Source organism: Pithys albifrons, chromosome 3 (genome assembly GCF_047495875.1).
Source record: "Pithys albifrons albifrons isolate INPA30051 chromosome 3, PitAlb_v1, whole genome shotgun sequence".
NCBI classification, from domain to species: domain Eukaryota; kingdom Metazoa; phylum Chordata; class Aves; order Passeriformes; family Thamnophilidae; genus Pithys; species Pithys albifrons.
In genome coordinates this window covers 34,411,848-34,430,735 of record NC_092460.1, presented here as the reverse complement: position 1 = coordinate 34,430,735, position 18,888 = coordinate 34,411,848, and the positions used below count along the sequence as shown (strand labels likewise).

The window sequence follows — 18,888 nt, the reverse complement described above, 5'->3', positions numbered from 1 at the left end:
GTAACTAAGCAAAGCAAATTGACAGAGATACAGAGAGAGAGTGATTGCATGAGGGAAGAGTAGAAGAAAAGTCTGATGAGAAATAAGGAGGAAGAAATGGAAAGGTCCAGAACAAAGTGGCAGAGGAAGTCAGCTGTTAATAATAGGGAAAACAGGGTTTCCTGGATTCTCCTTGACCCTGAAGTTCAGTAGGAATTTGTTATCATTTTGGTAAAATATATTTAGGTGAATTTCTTGGCATTGTTATAATGTGATGAGCCCTAAAGGCATCCCATGTTTGTAATCTTATTTGCTATATGCTCATAACTACAGGTGTGTAAAAATTGAAGGCGTGTAATGTGTGATCTCATTTTAAAAATCCCTTTAAACATACTGGTGGGATTCCAAACCTATACTGTGTCTGGTTTCATGGAGCACTGGGCTGACAGTGCTGCTACTGTAACAATATAACAATAACTGGCGTCAACTGAAGAGAAGCTCTGACATTTTCCTTCAAGTGTCTTTCCCCACCTTTTTGCAACTACACATTTTAAGGCTCCCAGCCAGTCAAAATAATTCAGAAGGCAAATGGAGTCTGTGAGCTCGCAGTCTGGTTTTTGGGAGATGGACAAACTGATATCATGTGGAGCCTGGTTTGGCATCAATTCACAGAGAGGATGAGCTTTTGGCATGCTTTGTTGGATAGCGTTATCATCTCTGCCGGATACCAGGGGAGCAGATGTTCCCTGGGTGGCCCCAGGCTGGTAGGCATCATATGTATACTTGACAAAATGCTACAGAGCAGGCTGTTTGAAACATTCTGAGACTTCCATGTCCTGTCTGCTCAGTGCTGCTTGGTGGCTGGTCTGGCCTGGCACCTTTTCAAACTAGCTCAAATCAATTAATATATGTTACTGAGCTTAAACAGGTCCTGGACAAGATCTGTGGCAACATCACCAAACAGAGAAGAGTAGTGACAATCTTTGATATAGAAGTCCACAGTATTTGAAGTTTCCTGTTGAAGAAAGGAGTGCACTTGTATGTGACTGGGTCTGAAATGTGGGACATCACGTTTTCAGTATTCAGAATCAGGCGAAACCCTGTGGCTCATGAAAGTTTTAAAGTCCTCTTCTTTTGGTAGTCGTGCTAGACAGGTTCAGACTTGCATCATAATTAGGAGTGGTGCTGTATAGACTCCAAGAAAGAAAAGCTGCTGTTCTTGACTGTATGAGAAAGAAGAGATTTGATGCCCTCTCTACTTCAGATCACTGCTGTACCTAGGAGCCTGGAATAGATTAGGGAATGGCACTGTGGGTGAGTCAGACCAGAGCAGTATGTATAGCCTATCCTAGGGCAGCTTTTCTATGCATTTTGGCATTTCAGTTCACATCTATTACTTACGTGTGTATGTGTGTTCATAAAATGAACATGAAAGCATAGACGGAAGAAACTTCTAGTCCAAATGAATAAATCCAGGACTGGCTGCATTAAAAAGTAACAAGTGTTTCCTGAGGAATGGACTGTGAGTGGCAGATTCAATGAGCACTTCTATTTAATTAACCTCCATTTTCCCTATCCCATCCCAGTGTCCTCTCTTGCAGAGTGGGGAGAGCACTTGCTGTAGTCTGGAGCTGTGTATACTCTGGCTGGCAGACATTGTTTGTACACAGAATTATCTACTGAAGTGCTGAAAACAGAGCAGCTGAGCTCAACCTGTTCTCACAGACCAAGTTTCTCCCTACTACTCAGCTGCAACTTTTCACAGGACTTTTAGAAATGTTTTAAGGACAGCTTCTCCTTTGAGAGGGGTTCAGACTGGATTCATGGATCTTTTTGTGGTCAGGGAGATGGGGACATAATAACATCATGAAGATACATATCTTGTTCTTTTGTGTGACCTATGTAAAATATAAGCAAAAAGCTTAATGGTTTGTGGATTTAATGAGAAGGATAGTATTCTTATAAGGTCAAGAAAGAAAGGGGATTACTAGTAAGAAAAAAAATGGGTAGGAAAACATGCAAAGAGTATTAGTGAAAGACTGTGGATGTCATGATTTCTCAGTGCAAATTTGAGAATAACTTAAAAGTCTCTGTCTGAAAAGAGTAAATGATCAGTATTCTCTGATAACAGAAACCATCAAGTATGCTGATTTAAAATAATTATACTCATTTGTTGAAATTATACTCAAATGTTGAAATGTTTAAATGTTAAAATGTTAAACTCAGTTTAAAATGAAAGTGACAGTTTAAAATGAAAGTGATAGTTTAAAATTAAAAAATAACTAATTTGCAGCAAAGATCAGATGGAAGAACAAAGTATACATACAGACTTGTGTTGTAACTCAAGTATGGATTATTTACCTAGTGTGGATTACCATTTCTCTACCATTTCATTAGTTATGTTAAATGAATTTTTATCTAATGCTGTTTTTCAAGAGCAAGCAAGAAACACAAGCTAACAAATCAACCAAACTGAAGAACTTGAACTGTTATTGTGTCTTAGAACTGCTCTAATTGTGTAAAGAGAAAATAAGAGGGGGAAAAAGGATGTCTAACCTACTACAAAAGATCATTAGGGAAGTCTTCTCTCAAGGGGGGTTGGCAAGGTTTCCATTGCTTTACTGACTTAGTAAATGGACCTCAAAATATTTGGTAAATGTTTCACATTGCTGCCATGGTGTAGGTATACTAAAGCTCATTTTCCTAAATTAAGTGAAGCAGTTCAGGGAAAGTCATGATCTGCCCTGGGATTAGTAGGTGTGGCTTTCCATCTGCCTCTCTCTTCTGAATTTGAAGACAGGACCATTTGATGGTTTCCAGTAGCTATACAGTGAACCTATAATGCATTGAGGAATAAAACCTGCTACTAGGCATTAGCCATGTATATGTTAATGTATGAAATACGTTTTTACCCCACCCACTGAAGAATACTCAGAAGGTTCCAAACACTCAACAACTGTTTATTTGAATGGAGTTTCTATAATTTGTCTTCTTAATGAACTCTGATAAAAGCTGCATCTTACTGGGTAGGAAATGTTTCTGATACCACAGAATTACGGAATATACTGAGTTTGAAGGGATCCACATGTTTGGTGCAGTATCAGTAATTTTTTTTCTTACTTTGGTTGTTTCTTAACTAGTGTTTCTGTTGCTTTTGTGTTTGACAGAAAATGAACTGGCAACCCCACCTTTAGATGGCATCATCCTTCCAGGAGTGACAAGGCAAAGCATTTTGGATCTGGCACGCAAATGGGTGAGTGTTTTGGCCTTGACAGTAATGGTTCCAAATAACACACTACAATAGCAACAAAGTAAACATTTCTGGTGCTCAGTATCCTAAAGTTCACCTGATCTAGTTAAATCATGGAATCATAGAATAATCTGGGTTCACAGATAATCATACAATGACCTGGTTAAAAGAGACCTTAAAGATCATCTTGCTCCAACTCGCCTGCCTGGGCAAGGACACCTTCCACTAGACCAGGTTGTTCAGAGCCCCATCCAATCTGGCCTTGAAAAGTACATTTAAAGGCTTGTACTCCAACCTCCCTGCAATGAGTAGGAACATCTTCAACTAGATCAAATTACTCAGAGTCATATCCAACCTATCTGAAACTCTACTTTCAAGGTCCCTCTGGGTGGCATCCCTTCCCTCTGGCATATCAACTGCACCACACAGCTTGGTGTTGCTTACAAACCTGCTGAGGGTGCACTCAAACCCTTAACCTAAATGTGAACTAAGGGCATGCTAATTCATAAATTCCCAGCACCATCCTCAGAATACCCACACCTGTCACACAGAACAATATTAAGCTTGTTAAAGTAGCTCCGTGTAGTATTTAACATAAAAATTCTCATTACATCCACTGGTACTAGAAACTAAAAGCAAGGAAACACAGAATTGCCATGCATGACCACAGCAATACTTCAGTCATCAGCACAGTGTTTCTCCATTTAGTTCTCATGCTTCCAGCCTTGTTTCCACTAACTAGCATGCAGCCTAACTAGCCACAGACTTGAAGTCATCTGTCTGCTTCCAGTTCCTGTTGTGTACTGTAGCCATCCAAGAACTTATTGGGACACATGGGACTACCTCATATTTTGAAATGCAGCAAACTGCTCACTCTGCCTGTGCTGTATTCAAAGGTTTTACTGCATCTTGGGTAAAAATAAAGGCTCATCAAGCCCAGTATCATCTCCTGGATTTGGCCAGACTTACATTTCTGGCAGAACAACAGGAATAATACAGGCATGTGTGATACGTTCTCCCTGGTCATAATTCAGCTTCCAACCACCTTTATCTGAAAGACTTCCTGAAACAGAGTTCACAGTTACATCACTTATACCTAAATTGCAGTGAAGAGTGCTGGGCATGTATTTTGTGGTGCATGTGTGTCTTTGATGAGCTGCCCTGAGCTTTTATATAACTTTGTTTGTACTGGTACTCCCCAAGGGCAGATATGCATGCACACTTCTTAGCCCCATCTCCTTTACAACACAGACAGACATTTCTAGTTGATAGGACTTTTTTTTTTGTGAGATACCAGGTTCTCACCTTAGTCCTCTTAAATAATCTACTCTCACAGAGGCTGTTCTTTTCTTCCTGATCTCCATTCTCTAATCTGTCTGAAACTCTGCTTACATGGTGTCCCTGCCTCTCTCCCTCCAAATACTATGCTATTCAGAGCTAATTGTTTGGTTTTGGGTTTTTTGCCATCATAAGCTTCTCTGTTTCATGTCAAAAAGCTTGCAGATAAAAGAGGGCTAAGATGTAATTTGGCTTGATATGACAGTAATGTTCCTATAAATGAAAATTTCAGAGTTTGATGTTTAGTTATTTCTTTTAAACACATCCCCTCAGTCAGTTGCTATGCATTGTTCAACAGCTGTAGAAGGTTAAACAATTTCAGTGTTAAGACTGTCCAATGGGAATTGCTTTACTCATACCTACAGCACAGTTAATTTTTGTATATGAAAGCTTTGTACAGGCTACAGTGTGAAATTCCACTAGGGATTAAAAAAAAAATCACATCTAGTTGGCCTTGCAGGTGGAATTAACAGAATGTATTTTGCTTAGGAATTGTCTGAGAGTGTGATGCAAAAGCTCACTTCATATAATTGAGTAATTCTTGTACAAACTCAAGCATGTTTAAGACCATGAGTGGTCAGACCCTGTGTCACATAACAAATGACAAATTCTTGTGTGTTACTCCCTAACGTGCTACTGATATTCTGTACTAAAGCGGAGGGAAATGTCACTTAATCATTGTGTCTGGCAAACCCTTGGCTTCATTGATTGATACTGAGGGGGTTGAAAAGATAAGATCAGAGCCAAGACCTGACTGATTCCCACTAGGCTAATAGCTCTATTAAAGATGTTTCAACATGAAAAACCAAGATACAAATACTATTAAAACTTTTTACATTTTTTATGGTTGATTCTTCTTGTGCAGGGAGAATTCAAAGTGTCTGAGCGATACATCACCATGAGTGATCTGACAACTGCCTTGGAAGAGGACAGAGTAAAGGAGATGTTTGGTGCTGGAACAGCTTGCGTTGTATGTCCTATCTCTAAAATTTTATATAAGGGCAAGGTGAGAAAATGTCTTTTTTTTTTTCCCCTCCTTCCTTCTTTCTTCAGAATTTTATCACAAGTAATTGTAGCTGAAGCAAAAAACAAGGGAGGTAGAAAAGGAGTGCTTTCTGGAAAGATGAACAGTGTCAGTATGTTGTTTCCTAAGTGAGTAACTGGTGTGTTGTCAGAACGGAACTTTCCCTGTTGTCTTCTGTTTTTTGATTTTTTTTCATAGTTAAAACCATAAAATTTCTATTCCAGGGAAAATGGAAAAAAAATAGTTCCCACCCTCTCAGCCAGTGTTTGCAAATACAGAAAAATACATTCTCCCACGTTTCTTTTATTTAACATTTTTTCCAAAGCTAAGGCACCTAGGAGGAAAGATGAGGAGAGGAAAGACTTCCACAGGGAACCAAATTTCAGGGCCGCTGCAGTGTTTCCTTCTCAAGTTTATCTGTTCTTCACCCCTCATTGCATCTCTAATGGAAGAGCTGTTTCAGGAGGCTGCACAGCTGCTTCCACCTACTATACACCATATGGGAGATTTCTTCTGCACAGGTGGAATTCTACAAGCATTCAGGCTGTTAAGCTGGCTTGATGCTATTTGGCCAGCACAAAATTAGTTCAGAAGACTAGAGTATTGTAGTTGCTTATAGGGATGTGCTTTGTTCCATTAAATAAGATAGGTAGAGTAGTTGTCTGTTAGGTGATACTTCTTGAATTAATAGACTAGAATAAATGTAATTGTTATTATCTGATGCTAAGATAAAATGAGAGACATCCAGGTTCTGTGTTATAAATTCTGTGAATGTTATATTTCTACATGATATACTTTGAAATGAAATCCTGTATATAATGTTACTACTCTTGGCTATACAAGATTTCCTCTGCTTTGGACAGATCTTTTGGAAGGCTTAGATTAGCCTTTATTTAAAAACAATATAATAGTTCAACTAATCTAATTTTTCACTGGCTCAGTGTGCCTTCCTCTAAAAAAACCCAAAACATTGCAACAACCCTTGCCTACTGGGAAGGAGGGCTAGGCAGGATGATAAATATTTATTAAAAATCTTGGCAATCATAAGGCATTCATATATATATAAGGCTATTATTACATGTTACTCTCTCTTTCTCTCCCACTCTCCCCCCTCTCCTGCTCCTTTATTCCATGTCAGCATTTGCACATTCCAACCATGGAGAATGGGCCTCTGTTAACAACTCGTTTCCTGAATAAGCTGAGTGATATCCAGGTAAGGTGTTTCCTCTTCTATAACCAGGTTAAATAATAAAAGGTGAACTTTTGAAATCATTGGAAAATAATGTTTTTGGTAGTAGTGCTATAGGAAGCCTTATATAATAATATAGACTGTTTTGTTTGGTGTGATTATTGTATCAATTTTCTTGGTTTTTCCCTGAGAAAATATGATAAGGATGAAGTGCAACAGTTTTTCCCTTTTCATCTTGGAAGCTGGATAGGAATAACAAGATATTGTTATTAGTGACATCTAATACTGTTGTTATAGGTTCCTTTTTAAGGGGAAAAATAGGATTATTAAATATCTTAACCACGACCACAAATGAGTAGAGGCTAATCAATAAAGAGGTGGGTAAAGCAGTAAACACTCACTGAACACAGCCAACTCATCACTGTTTCTCAGCATCTGTCCAATCACACAGTCACTTCTCATTCTTAAAACAGTTCCTTTCTCTGTGATTTGCTAAGTATCACAGTCTATTTGGAATCTGTGCTTTATCTCCATGTCTGAGCATAGGAGCCAATACCATTTCAAGTAAAGTCAATGATCAGCATGTGATGGCCCTTCTTATTTTAGTTGTCTGTTTTCTTTCCCTTATTTAGTGTAGTTTATGGTGGGAGGGATTGGTCTTGTCAAGTTACAAGCCCCTTTATTTAAGATCTGATAGCTGTTGCTTGGCATTACTGTCAGGATTTCTTCAAAATAAGTCTGATGCTTTCTGTTCTACATTCTTACCTTTTGGCTGAAGATGCTAGATTTGCTACTAAAATTTTTGACTTCCTGACAGTAATCCTCTGATATGTGTCTTTCTCCCTTGCCCAATAGATAGTGAGTTGCTTAAGACAAATTTATTCAGTCTGCTCCCTGAGGCTTCCTCCATGCCCTCCCTGATCACAGAATGATAGGATGAGGCAGGTTGGAAGGGGCCACGGTGGATTATCTGCTCCAACCTCCCTGCTCAAGCAGAGCCATCCTAGACACATTGTACAGAATTGCATTCAGACAGTTCTTGTACTTCTGCAGTGAGGGAGACTTCACAACCTTTCTGGTCAATCTGCTCCAGTGAGTGGCCACTTCCACAGTAAAGTTCTTTTCCTATTCAGATGGAATTTTCTGTCCATCAGTCTCTACCCATTACCTCTTGTCTGGTTTTCTACCACCAACCTGGGCTCAGGAGGAGACTGAAAAAGTGTGGCTTGTTGCTAAACATTATTTTTCTTTGGCCTTTTCACTTTACAACCATGCATATGAACCTTTTGCCTTTCAGCTGTGCACATCCCCTGTGTGCCTTAGTTACATATCAAGAGTAAATTCGCTACCCATGGACTATTATGTAAATATTTATTTCTGAGTTCTTGTCCCAAACCTTCCTTGGACTTACATCCAAATGGACTCCAGGATGTCATACAGAAAACAATGCTGCAACACACAAAATTCAGTATCTAATTTTCTTAAAATGTCAGGGGAGATTTCAGCATCTTTCGCCAAGATCTTTTATGTTTTCTACAAGGAGGGAAAAAAGAAAAGATTTCTTTGCCGTATCACTGGACTGTTGTTATATATTGGGAGAATCTGAGGCTGTTATTAGAAAGAATTTTCAATTTCTGAAGAATAAACTTCAGTGGAAATTACAGCCAAACACATGGTCTCTGTGCTGTTGCCTGAACTAGGGCAATGTATCCATTTCATGCTGAACAACAGACATTTGTAAAAAAGTAAAAATTCTCAGCACTATTGCAGTCCTGCATGTGAATCTGTGATCAGGAGATGCAGGGCTTCATATCTAGTACTATTATACCAATTCCCTTGTGTACAATACACGCTTTTTTAACATTTTCATACTCTTCATTATTGTGTTTCCAAGTCTGTTTTCATGCTGCTTATTGTTGTTTCACAAGTCTGCTGTGTTCAACAGGATTTCTTAGGATGTGAACAGCTGTTCAGTGGAACTGGAGCTGGAGTGACAAATTAGAAACTCATGGGCAGAACTGATTTCATTTCTCATGCCAGTTGAAAGGGACAGTAGTAGCACTGCGATATACATTTCCCTTTCTATCACTGAGTAGATACTCTAATTAATAAAGGGTGATAAAGCCTTCAGATTAAATAACTTACTTTGTATAAAATAATGGTGTGTTTATGAATGAATTAATCATAGTAAATTATCTTCTATAAGTGCTTGAGTTAGAAGATTTAGGGATGACATTCTTTTCTCTGGGAATACACTCACTGAAATACCACTCAGGTGTTTCTGTGGGTTTTCATCCATCCTTTGAGAATAAACAAGCTCTTGCTATACACTTTAAAATATAGATTAAGATGCAACCTGGAAGGGATGGATAGAAAGTAAGATATGTTGCCTATGCCACATGATATAAAATATATTTAAACACTGCAATCAAGACAGCAGTGAAGAGACATTTAGTCACCCTGCTGTCTTTCTCAAAGTTGCACAGTCTAAATGGGTAGATTACTGGAAAACAACCAAGGAAGGAGAATGAATGTGTTAATTTTTACAAAGCAGGACCTGGCAGAGGTGGGCAGTGGAAGGGAGATGGGATTGACAAGCCTAAGGCCACAAAGTCTTTGACAGAATTAGAAAAGGAAGATAAACCTGCTTTTATTTCTGAAATGAAAACATCTTGATTGTGGTATCACACCTTCATTCCCTCTTTAGTTCCTGAAACAGGTGCAAACTGTAGTCAAGTGGCAACCCAGATGAAGTAGGGTCTCTTGCAGTTTCTGGTCAACATGATAACATTAGATGATACTACTATCTAAACCCAGCAAAATTTACAAATAATCCCCTGGCCTTTGCCTGCTGTCCGTTTTGGAGGAGATGGGGATGGCACCTTTTCCCTGAGAAACAATTAGTAGCGAAAAGAAAATGTGATGCATGTGAAAGTCATTTGGAGTCTTTACCTGCTGGATTAAAGAGTAAAACAGAAGCACACTCAACTTTGTGGATCTAGAATTGTGTTTTATCTGGTTCATCTTGATTTGGAGTTGTTGTCTTCTCCCTGTCCCCTTATCTCCTCTCCTGTTGACATAGCACCTGGATTGGTGGAACTTCCTTTTATCCACTCTGGAGACATTATCATGAATTGATCTTTTCAGCCTATATGAAGCCTCTAAAATCAGTCTTTATTTTTTGGTTGAAAGTGTCTTTAAGCTCCCTAATTGTACCACTATGAGGGAAAAGATTCCCAAGTCACATCTGGCTCACGTGTGTCCACCTCTGCTTTATTTATTTAGCTGAACCCTGTGTGTGTTTTGGGGTCTCTCTGAAGCATTGTTTACAGGACTGGTGACAGAGCTGTAGAACATGGAGCCAGTTTAGCAATCAGAAGTGCTGCCTTGGGACTGTGTCTTTTCCTGGAAGGATAAAACTCCATGCTGTAAATTGCCTTTGTTTCTGCCTGATGATCCTGTTGGTTTGTGTATGGAAAGATGACTTGTTTTATTTTGGATTATAAGTCTCTCTAATTGTACTTTGTGGTATTCATGATGATTTTATTTCACATTCAATCAGAGTGTTGTAATAAAAAGTCACCTTGAAAATAAAAAGAAATAAAACAAAATCTGTTTGTTTATTGGAGCTTGAGCAGGGGCTTGCTTAGGGCCGAATTAGTGAGCAGACCTTAGGAAGCAACTGCATTAAATTGATGGAAGTGAAGCAGGACTATTCTGCATCAGTATTGCCCCTTCCTAGTCTACCTATTGGAATATGGTTAAAGCTTCAAGCTACCTTTAGGCTGTGTTCAAATCAAAGGGAGCAGTAAAGGCATAAGAAATAATGTAAACTACTATCAGTGGTGGATACAAATCATTCTGAGGACAGACCTAAGTATTTGTCATAATTGTACACAGTTTCTTTTAACTTTTGTTCTTAAACTGCATTTTTGCTTTGTTTCAGTATGGAAGAGAAGACAGCGATTGGGCAGTGCTGGTGTCGTGAAGGTGGAAGAATTCAGACCCCCCAGACAGAACAGACACAAATAATGACAACTTCTGTAGCTGCCAGTGCGTAGCGTAGTTTAAGTATCAGTTTGCTCCCCAGGATGATTGTTTCCACAATCCAGCAAATGTGAACACAATCATTTTGATTTCTACTGTAATCTCGTTGATAGAAGCCTGTCTTCTTGGTAGAGGTGCTAAATGTTAGCAATAGAACTTTCCTAATGGTTTTCTTAGTGCCTCCTTATGTACAGTCTGAAAACTTGTAAAATGCTCTTCAACTGCTCTTCAGTTTGGTTTATTTGACTGCCATCATCAGCAGAACATCTCCCGTAACACCAAGATGTTGCCTGTCAGCTGCCACAGGGTTCTGTTGACATTACTCTGCCTTTTGCTCTGTGTTTGGGAAACAAATACATTTAGCCATACGCTCTTTCCCTTTGTACTCTGTTTGTGTGGGAGATTCTCGAGTTTGCATAGCCCTCTAGATCCCCTCTGGCATACTCTGTTGAATAACTCTGTCCTTTGGGCCAAAATTCTGTGAGTTGGTCTGACCTGCAGTATGGTCCCTGTTGGCCTATTGCCTTTCCCTCTGTGGGGATATGCAGTGCATACCTCTGCAGTAGCTGAATACATCTGTCCAGACATGATTTGAAGGGCTTGGGCAGGCCCTGCTGAGACAAAAATTCCCCTTATCCAGGCCTGGTACAGAGCTGGGTGCTGGTGACATGGTGTTGCCTTCCAGCCAAATGCCTAGAAAACAAGATTAGACAACTGTGGCTGTGAAAATTAAACCAGTCTTCTCAGCAATCCAATGTTTGGATTAAGGATTTTCTTTCATCATCCAGTCACATAATTTAGATCAGCAAAATGTTTTTCTTACCCCCTTCCCCTCTTGCTCTGAAACATACCCAGCCTCCACTGGCACACATGTACTGTAGAAGGGCCTTCCTATTAAGGAACAAGCAATGTTGTCAACAAGAAAATGTCTAGCACAAGAAGGAAAGAGGTTTCATTCAAACCCTGGTGTCATTCTGGTTAAGCACATAATTCTTCATTTAACACTACTCTCTCACATGCAGTGTTGATACTTTGGAAGCAATACAGAGCATGTAGCCCCTGGTAGGGAAATAACTTCTGCAAATGTTCACTAACCATCATTCTGTAATATTTATTAGCTTTCTCCTTTCGCACACAGCTTTGTTGAACAGCTTTAAGATCTCTTTTGCCAAAAAGGATCACCATGTTCCAAAGTGCTGCTTCAATGTAAAACTGGTGAAACTTTATTGACACTTTATTGGAGTCCTATAAGAACCAAAAGTTAAACATTTCTTGTCCTAGTTTGCAGTAGAGATGCACCAGTATTAAGGGAAACATTTAGCACTTTATTGTTTTAAGACCCAACAGTATCTCTCTCATGGTTTGTAAGTCCGTTGTAGTTATTGATTTTTGTTAACATAGTTTAAAAAGGCAAAATATAATTTCTAATAGACCATCCATGCCTTATGCAATTGTTAAAGAATAGCCTTATGGCTTTCCTGTTCATTTTTGGTCAGATTTAAAGACAACCCTTACTTAGCTATTACTTTCTTTTGTTCCCACAAATCAAGAATTTTCCAGTTTTTCACTGCAGTCCAATCTGATCTTTTAATGAAGAACAGTTGAAGGCTCTCTCTGACAATATAATCATTGTTAAAATTTGTTAAATGGTTTTTTTTTCTTTAGACTACAACTGCAAGCACAAAATGTTTCGCTTACAGTAGCAATAGTGTTGTGTGACTGCTTTTTTGACCATTTGAATCTATTGTGTGCTGGTCTTCATTCAGTATCTTACTGTGTGCTACAAGCTGCTGGTAGTCTTTCCTTTAATTAGATGGCTGGAAAAATTACATGGGGAATATGTCAAGATGCAACATGGGGTAGAAAGTTTTTTGGAATGAGACCAGTATCGTAACTAAAGAGTGCCTTTAACTAAAGTGTGGGATGGAGCTCTATACAGATTATGTAATGAGCAACCACATGTGACTTCCTGTTACTGAACTATCTAATATGTCCCTCATGTTCATCTGACATTTAGAAAAAGAAAAAGGAAAAGTCAGAATATCTATTTTCAGATGCATGGCAAAATGGTACAACACCGTAACATCTTAGGATGTTGTTAGGGTTGACAGATACCATATATCAAAAATCCCCATCAAGGCCTCAGTATACCAGCAGTAATCTATTCAGTTGGCAGAATGAATAAGGACCAGTTAGAAGAATTATTTTACTGCAGTGTAAATCTGAAAGTTGTGTAAAACTCTTCTTAAATTGATTGAAAGTAATATAATGTGAAGAAACAAGATGGTTTCACTTGTTGTGGTTTGCACTGTTTCCTGCACCGACCAGAGAGATATCTTTCCTTTCACTGCACATTTTGAGCTGATGGAGACTTCAAAATTTTGAGAATCGAAGCAGGAATGACCCATAGAAATGCATGGTCTTTTCCAGCAGGGAGGAATGAAAACATGTAGTGTGTGTATGTTAACTTTCTTTGAACATCTTGCTTAATTGCTTTACTCTGGCCAGGCAAACTCAAAGCTTTGCTTGTTTCCAAATGGGATCCAGATGAATTGGTTCTAGATTTTAAACTGTAAAACCTAAATAAGAGAGGTGACAGGTCAGGAAATTCTTCTGGTGTTGCATGCTGTCCTACTCTGAATTCTGCCACAGCTTTTTTGTCCTGTTAACCAAAGGAAAGAAATAACATGTGTAAGTAATAGTGAGTATTTAGCATTGCGTTCTCCCTGTTTTCACTTGTAAAATTTAGGAGGGAACTGTGGTATTCCCTAAGCTAATAATAGATTGTAAAAGAACATCTGCACATCTTTTCTCCATGTGCCCCATTTGTTTAATTGCAACAGATTTACATAGAAAGAGTTTGGTACATCATAACTAGGCAATTATCCATTCTTCATCACTTAGTTATGGTTCTCGTAATTGATCATTTAAGACATAAGACAGTCTAACATTTGGAGAATTTGAGACTGTTCAAAAAAGATCAACAAATTAATATTGTTGTGTGATATTTGCATAATTGGCTGCAATTATTTAATGTTTAATTGGGTTGATCTAATGCCTTTCACATGCTTATGTTTTACAAACACTGGTACTTTAAAGTGATAATAATGAATTCTAATTTTCATAGTTCTTTCTTCTCCCCTTCATTCTTTTGATTATTATTTTCAGTATTGAGCATGTCCTTAATTTTCAGTTTGGTGAGTGTGATTCATACATAAGAAAGAAGTCCATCAAATGAGGGAATTTTAGTGAACTGGCATTTCATACAAGCTCTTCTGGTGCCAAGAGTTATGGTTTCAGCAGCTGGTATTACTTAACCAGATTCTTAACTGCAATGAGGGCAAATTCATGAGAATTTACAGTGACAGACCCTGGTGAGAATGCTAACTAAAGTTCCTACAGTAGATAACCTGTTCAGTCCATAGCAGTGCAAAGAAAACAGGATATGGAAGGGAAGTCTGGTAAGACAAAAGCAAGGTACTGAGATCTCTCTACCCAGCCATTGTTTACACCTGTCCAACTATCTCAAGCCAAAAAGCAGTTGTCCTCCACTCCTCTTTGTACATAAACTCTTGTTTGAGTTTGCCAAATTCATCATAGAAATATCATAGATCCTCTCCTGCATTCTTATTTTATACTTATTTATTCTCAGACATGAAGACTGGTAATTTGGAAAAAAGTGATGTTGGAAATTAATTTGGAATGCAAGTTATTTGAAATATCTGTCTATACATGGCCTTGCAAGGACATAGACAGAAAAACATCTGGGACTGATGTCATAGCTGTCTAAGTGGAGGAGGAACCCTCTTGAATTCAATGGCCTCTCCAGAACAATCTGCATCATCTCAACAGATTTCATGACGTGAACTGTTTGTTGATAGTGCCTTGCTATGATATAGAAGATAGAGGTGGTAGCACAGCCTGCTAGATCACAGCATGTTGTCTATGCATGGAATTCACCTACAGGTGGTGAGTTTTCATATTCTAGTGGCAGGCTCATATCCTGAGAGGGTGGGCAGGTGTAAATGATGGCTGAGCATACCCAGAGGTGGGCTGTTCCTTGCTGTCTTCCTCTCCCTTCCACATGGACATGCAGCCCCTTTTCCTCAGCCTTCTATCATAATGCCACTTAGTCTCATACTTAAAGGTGACCATTAAAGCAAATTTGCATTCATTTTGCTTTTAGCAAGTGTGACAGTTTAAAAAAAATTGTTTTGTTCATATTCCAGGTGTTGAGGGATCAGAATTGTGCTTTACCAGCTGCACATGCAATGCCTGTACAAACTGCCACTGAGTTGGTGACCCTGGACAAGTTATTTAACCTCCTTACAGGTAGAGCAATGATACTACCACTTACCACTTACTTTTAACTCTAATGCAAAATTTTGCATAAAACGTTATCAAATAATCTTTTCAGACAAGGCTTTTTAAGCAATGACAAAGATGCCATGTAAAGTCCAGTATTTCAAGGATTATTTTAGAATAAAACCATCTTGATTATGGAGGAGAAAACTGTTATCTGAATAAGAAATATATTCAAGACTTGCTGCATGAACCCATAAATGAGTAATATAGTTCAAAATATAAAGTAACATACAAAAAGATCCTGACAAGAATTCCTCTTAAACAGGGCTGTCCTATTTAAAAGTGAAGCTTAGAGGAAGGAGTATACCTCTCAGTGTAAAGTTATCAGCATGGGACTATTTTAGAGGTGCATTTAGTCACACAGCACTGAGACAGACCTCTTTATCAATCTTGGCCACAGATTTTCTGAAGTATTTAGCAGTTTGGAAGTGTGGAAGAGCTGTGGTGTTTTGCATTTTGTCACTATCCTCAAGATTTGGAAGAGTAATTCATAGGTCCTAAATCATTTAAGCTAAGTAACTTCTTAGTATTTATGTTTTTAGCCATAAGAGCAAAGGAGAATACTGGCATTGTGTTGGTGAAAAATACTGTTGTAGCAGCCTTCCTGTCTATGCCTTGCTTTGAGCATGATGCTTATTAGTAGGAATTCCAGGATATTTTCCCTAACTCTGCAAAACTTGAGTGCCATCTATAGCACCCTTGGCAAATACATCCCAGCTCCGTAAACAAAACTAGCCTGGTCATTACCTTAAGGTAGAACAATCAGGTACATTAGGACTTAGTAGGTAAGGAACAATACTGAATTAGAACAGTAAAGTCTTAGTTTTGGAATAAAATTTTGGAATTAGTAGCTCATAAAAAACTCATTAATCATACTAGCAAGGTTAGCCACACACAAATATACTAAAAATAATGTTATTTATATTCACTCATTATAACAGCATGGTTATAGCCTCATCCCTCTCTCTGAACATGAATTTATACTGTTTATCTTAGAACTTAATTTGTTGTGTCTGATTTTTACCACAATCCTAAAAATTCATGCCATGTTTAAAAAAAAAAAACAACAAAACTTAAATTTCATGTTCATAGGAAGATCTTAAGGAGGATTTAAGACCTTAAAACAGAATGTTTAAGATTCCTGCTGGATAAAGTTAAGGTAGAAACAGAGAAGATGACTTTGTGGAAGTATTTAACTCCAGTGTTCCAAATGGTTTTCCAACATTGGTCATTTTTGGGTTTTACCAAAGAGGTGTGCAGGGAATAATAGATGAAATAAGTGTATTGCTTGTTTTTCTCAGCAAGAGTTGGGAAAGCTTCTTAAGAGCTGGTTCTCTTAATAATGCTAACTCTTTATAGTTTTTGATTCTGTCAGGCTTAGAGCAGTCATTTCAGGTGAGTGCACAAGCTCAGAAAATATCTCAGGAGGTACTGTCTTGAAGAAACAGATTTTCTTTCATTTTATGATCAAAGTGATCGAGATATGAACATGGAATCTTTGAAATTTTGCACCTTTTTATAAAAGTTTTGCTTTTCATTTTAGAATTCTTATACAGTGTTGCTGAACTATTATCTTACACTATCATATCTCAGTAGCTTATAGGGAGAAAGCAAACATTCTTTATGTGATCATCTCTTTGGTATGCCAAATTTCCTCTTCACTATGATTTGGTCACCACTAGAATTGTGACCACTTCAGGTGAAATAAAAGGGGTTTTTTCTCTACTGCACCCTACTAGCACACTCTGGGGCTTTAGTAAGTACTAAGTGCTTGCAGCAAATGTCAGAGCAAGAAGTAAAGGGAAAAGTCTTCTGTTTCCAGAACAGGTGTGTCTGAAGTGAGAGTAAAAATAATCAGTGAAGGCAGGTGGTTCAAGAGAGAGACTATCCAGTATACCAAAAATCTAGCAAGATAGTAGATTTTCTTAACTCACTTGCTTAAATACCTACATCTGTGCCTACATTTTCATAACTTGGGCCCTCATATCTTAACTGAAAGCTGCAACATACTTTTATATGTCATAAAACAGTAAAATATTAGGTCAAGACAAACAAGTAATGCTCCAGATCATCTAACAGGTCAGTGGCCTATTATCTTCCCATAATTTATATTAATTTTCTCATGGCCCATTGACTAGAACTGCAAGTAGGAGACAAATACATCATTAACACTATTTCAAAGTTGAGGATGTTGACAAAGAGCAGATCTATTCTCTTTGTCTCCCGGGAGAGGGCTTGGCCACTAAGTAGAGTGACAGAATGTAGAAGGTTCTTTGCCGTAATGGAGACAAGTAAGAGTTTTTTTCTGAAGCTATTTCCAAACAATTTCTGTTGAAGCAGAAATTTACAAATACAGATGTCCCAATCTACTTGACCTTTGAGGCATTTAGAAGGGTGCAGTAGCAGTTAGTGAAATTGTAGCATATAAGCAGTGGGAAATTAGCAGCTTATAGAGGGAGAAGTAAACACCTCTGAAGGGTCTCTGTTTTTTCAAATGTTAAAAGATAATGGGTATTTTACAAGGATCTGAAGCATATAAAAGCAGTAAAGGACAGATGTGTGAAAAAGTACTGGATAAAGGAAAGGAAACTCTACCTCATTCTTCTCTAAAGGTTTTGTAGAAGCACAATTAAGCGCTCCTAATGGCATTGTTACGTACCATCTGGCATGAAAGAAGCACTATATTTGTATGTCTATAAATCCTGTAATAACTGTATTTTGCTGGCAGTAGAAACAGTCTATACTATTTGCAGTTTTCCTCATCAAATCTGTAATTATGCAATGTTTCTGTCTCCAATAAAGGAATATAATGGGCACCTGTTTGTGAAATGTTATGAAATCACCACTGTTGACTGCAGCTAAGCATAATTATTCCATAGATGGGAGCAGCTATGAAATACGTTCTTGAAGGCTGGATTAAAAGGAAAAAAGATTTTCTGAATGAAGTGTGACATGTAAGAACAGCAAAGCAAGACTCAAGTGGCAGACATGCATCTACCCTGCCAAGCCTGGAGGCTGAGCCAGTTGTCTCACTTACAGTAAAATGTTGGACAAATTAAGCAGCAAAACTACCTGCTAACCATGTTATCATGAGGCAGTTTTTAATATGCCAGAACTGTGTAGCTGTGATTGAATACAGCTCCCATTCTAAGGGTTTGGAGGTGATGAACTTAGGGGAGAGAAGAACACCAGAAAATAGCTTTATACTTTGAGCATTTACTTTACAGGGCAATTTTAAACAGTCATTACTCTAAAATCTGTCAAGCAATGGGAAGCCTTTGAAGATGGAAAGCACTGAAAAGTGAGTGTCATTAAACTTTTGACATTTGCCATGTGTGGTGGCTGTATTTACCAAAAAACTTGACGTATTCCCCCTTTTCTGTGGAGGGAATACTATGATTAAAGGTAGTACTGATCCATGCTGTGCTAAAGTAAACATCAGGGTACATTTTCCACCTGGTTTGGTTCTCAGTGACCAGGGAAAGCTGGCATGGGTACAGGACACTTTAAAGAAGCTGTAGGTAGGTAAGTACTAAGTTATTAATTACTGCTAGCAAAATGAACCTAATATTATTGCTGTGTTTTGGCCTCTCCCCTTTCATCCTAAGGGAACCTTTCTTAACTATATTTCTAGCTTGAGTTCCAGCTTTCAAAACTTGCTAGCAATACACTGAGGACTGATCATACAAGATGCTG

At 38.2% G+C, this 18,888-nt stretch overlaps 1 protein-coding gene across 3 annotated transcripts in view; it reads left to right on the top strand.

Moving 5' to 3' along the window:
• Positions 1–18,008, top strand: part of BCAT1 (branched chain amino acid transaminase 1) — a 64,642-nt gene extending 46,634 nt beyond the window's left edge. For all 3 annotated transcript variants that reach the window (XM_071551306.1, XM_071551304.1, XM_071551305.1), the window contains 4 exons: positions 3,147–3,232; positions 5,433–5,573; positions 6,730–6,804; positions 10,727–18,008. In XM_071551306.1, coding sequence (XP_071407407.1) covers positions 3,147–3,232; positions 5,433–5,573; positions 6,730–6,804; positions 10,727–10,768 — 344 coding nt within the window. In that variant the 3' untranslated portion in view covers positions 10,769–18,008. The remainder of the gene's footprint in view (positions 1–3,146; positions 3,233–5,432; positions 5,574–6,729; positions 6,805–10,726) is intronic.
• Positions 18,009–18,888: the final 880 nt, after the last annotated feature.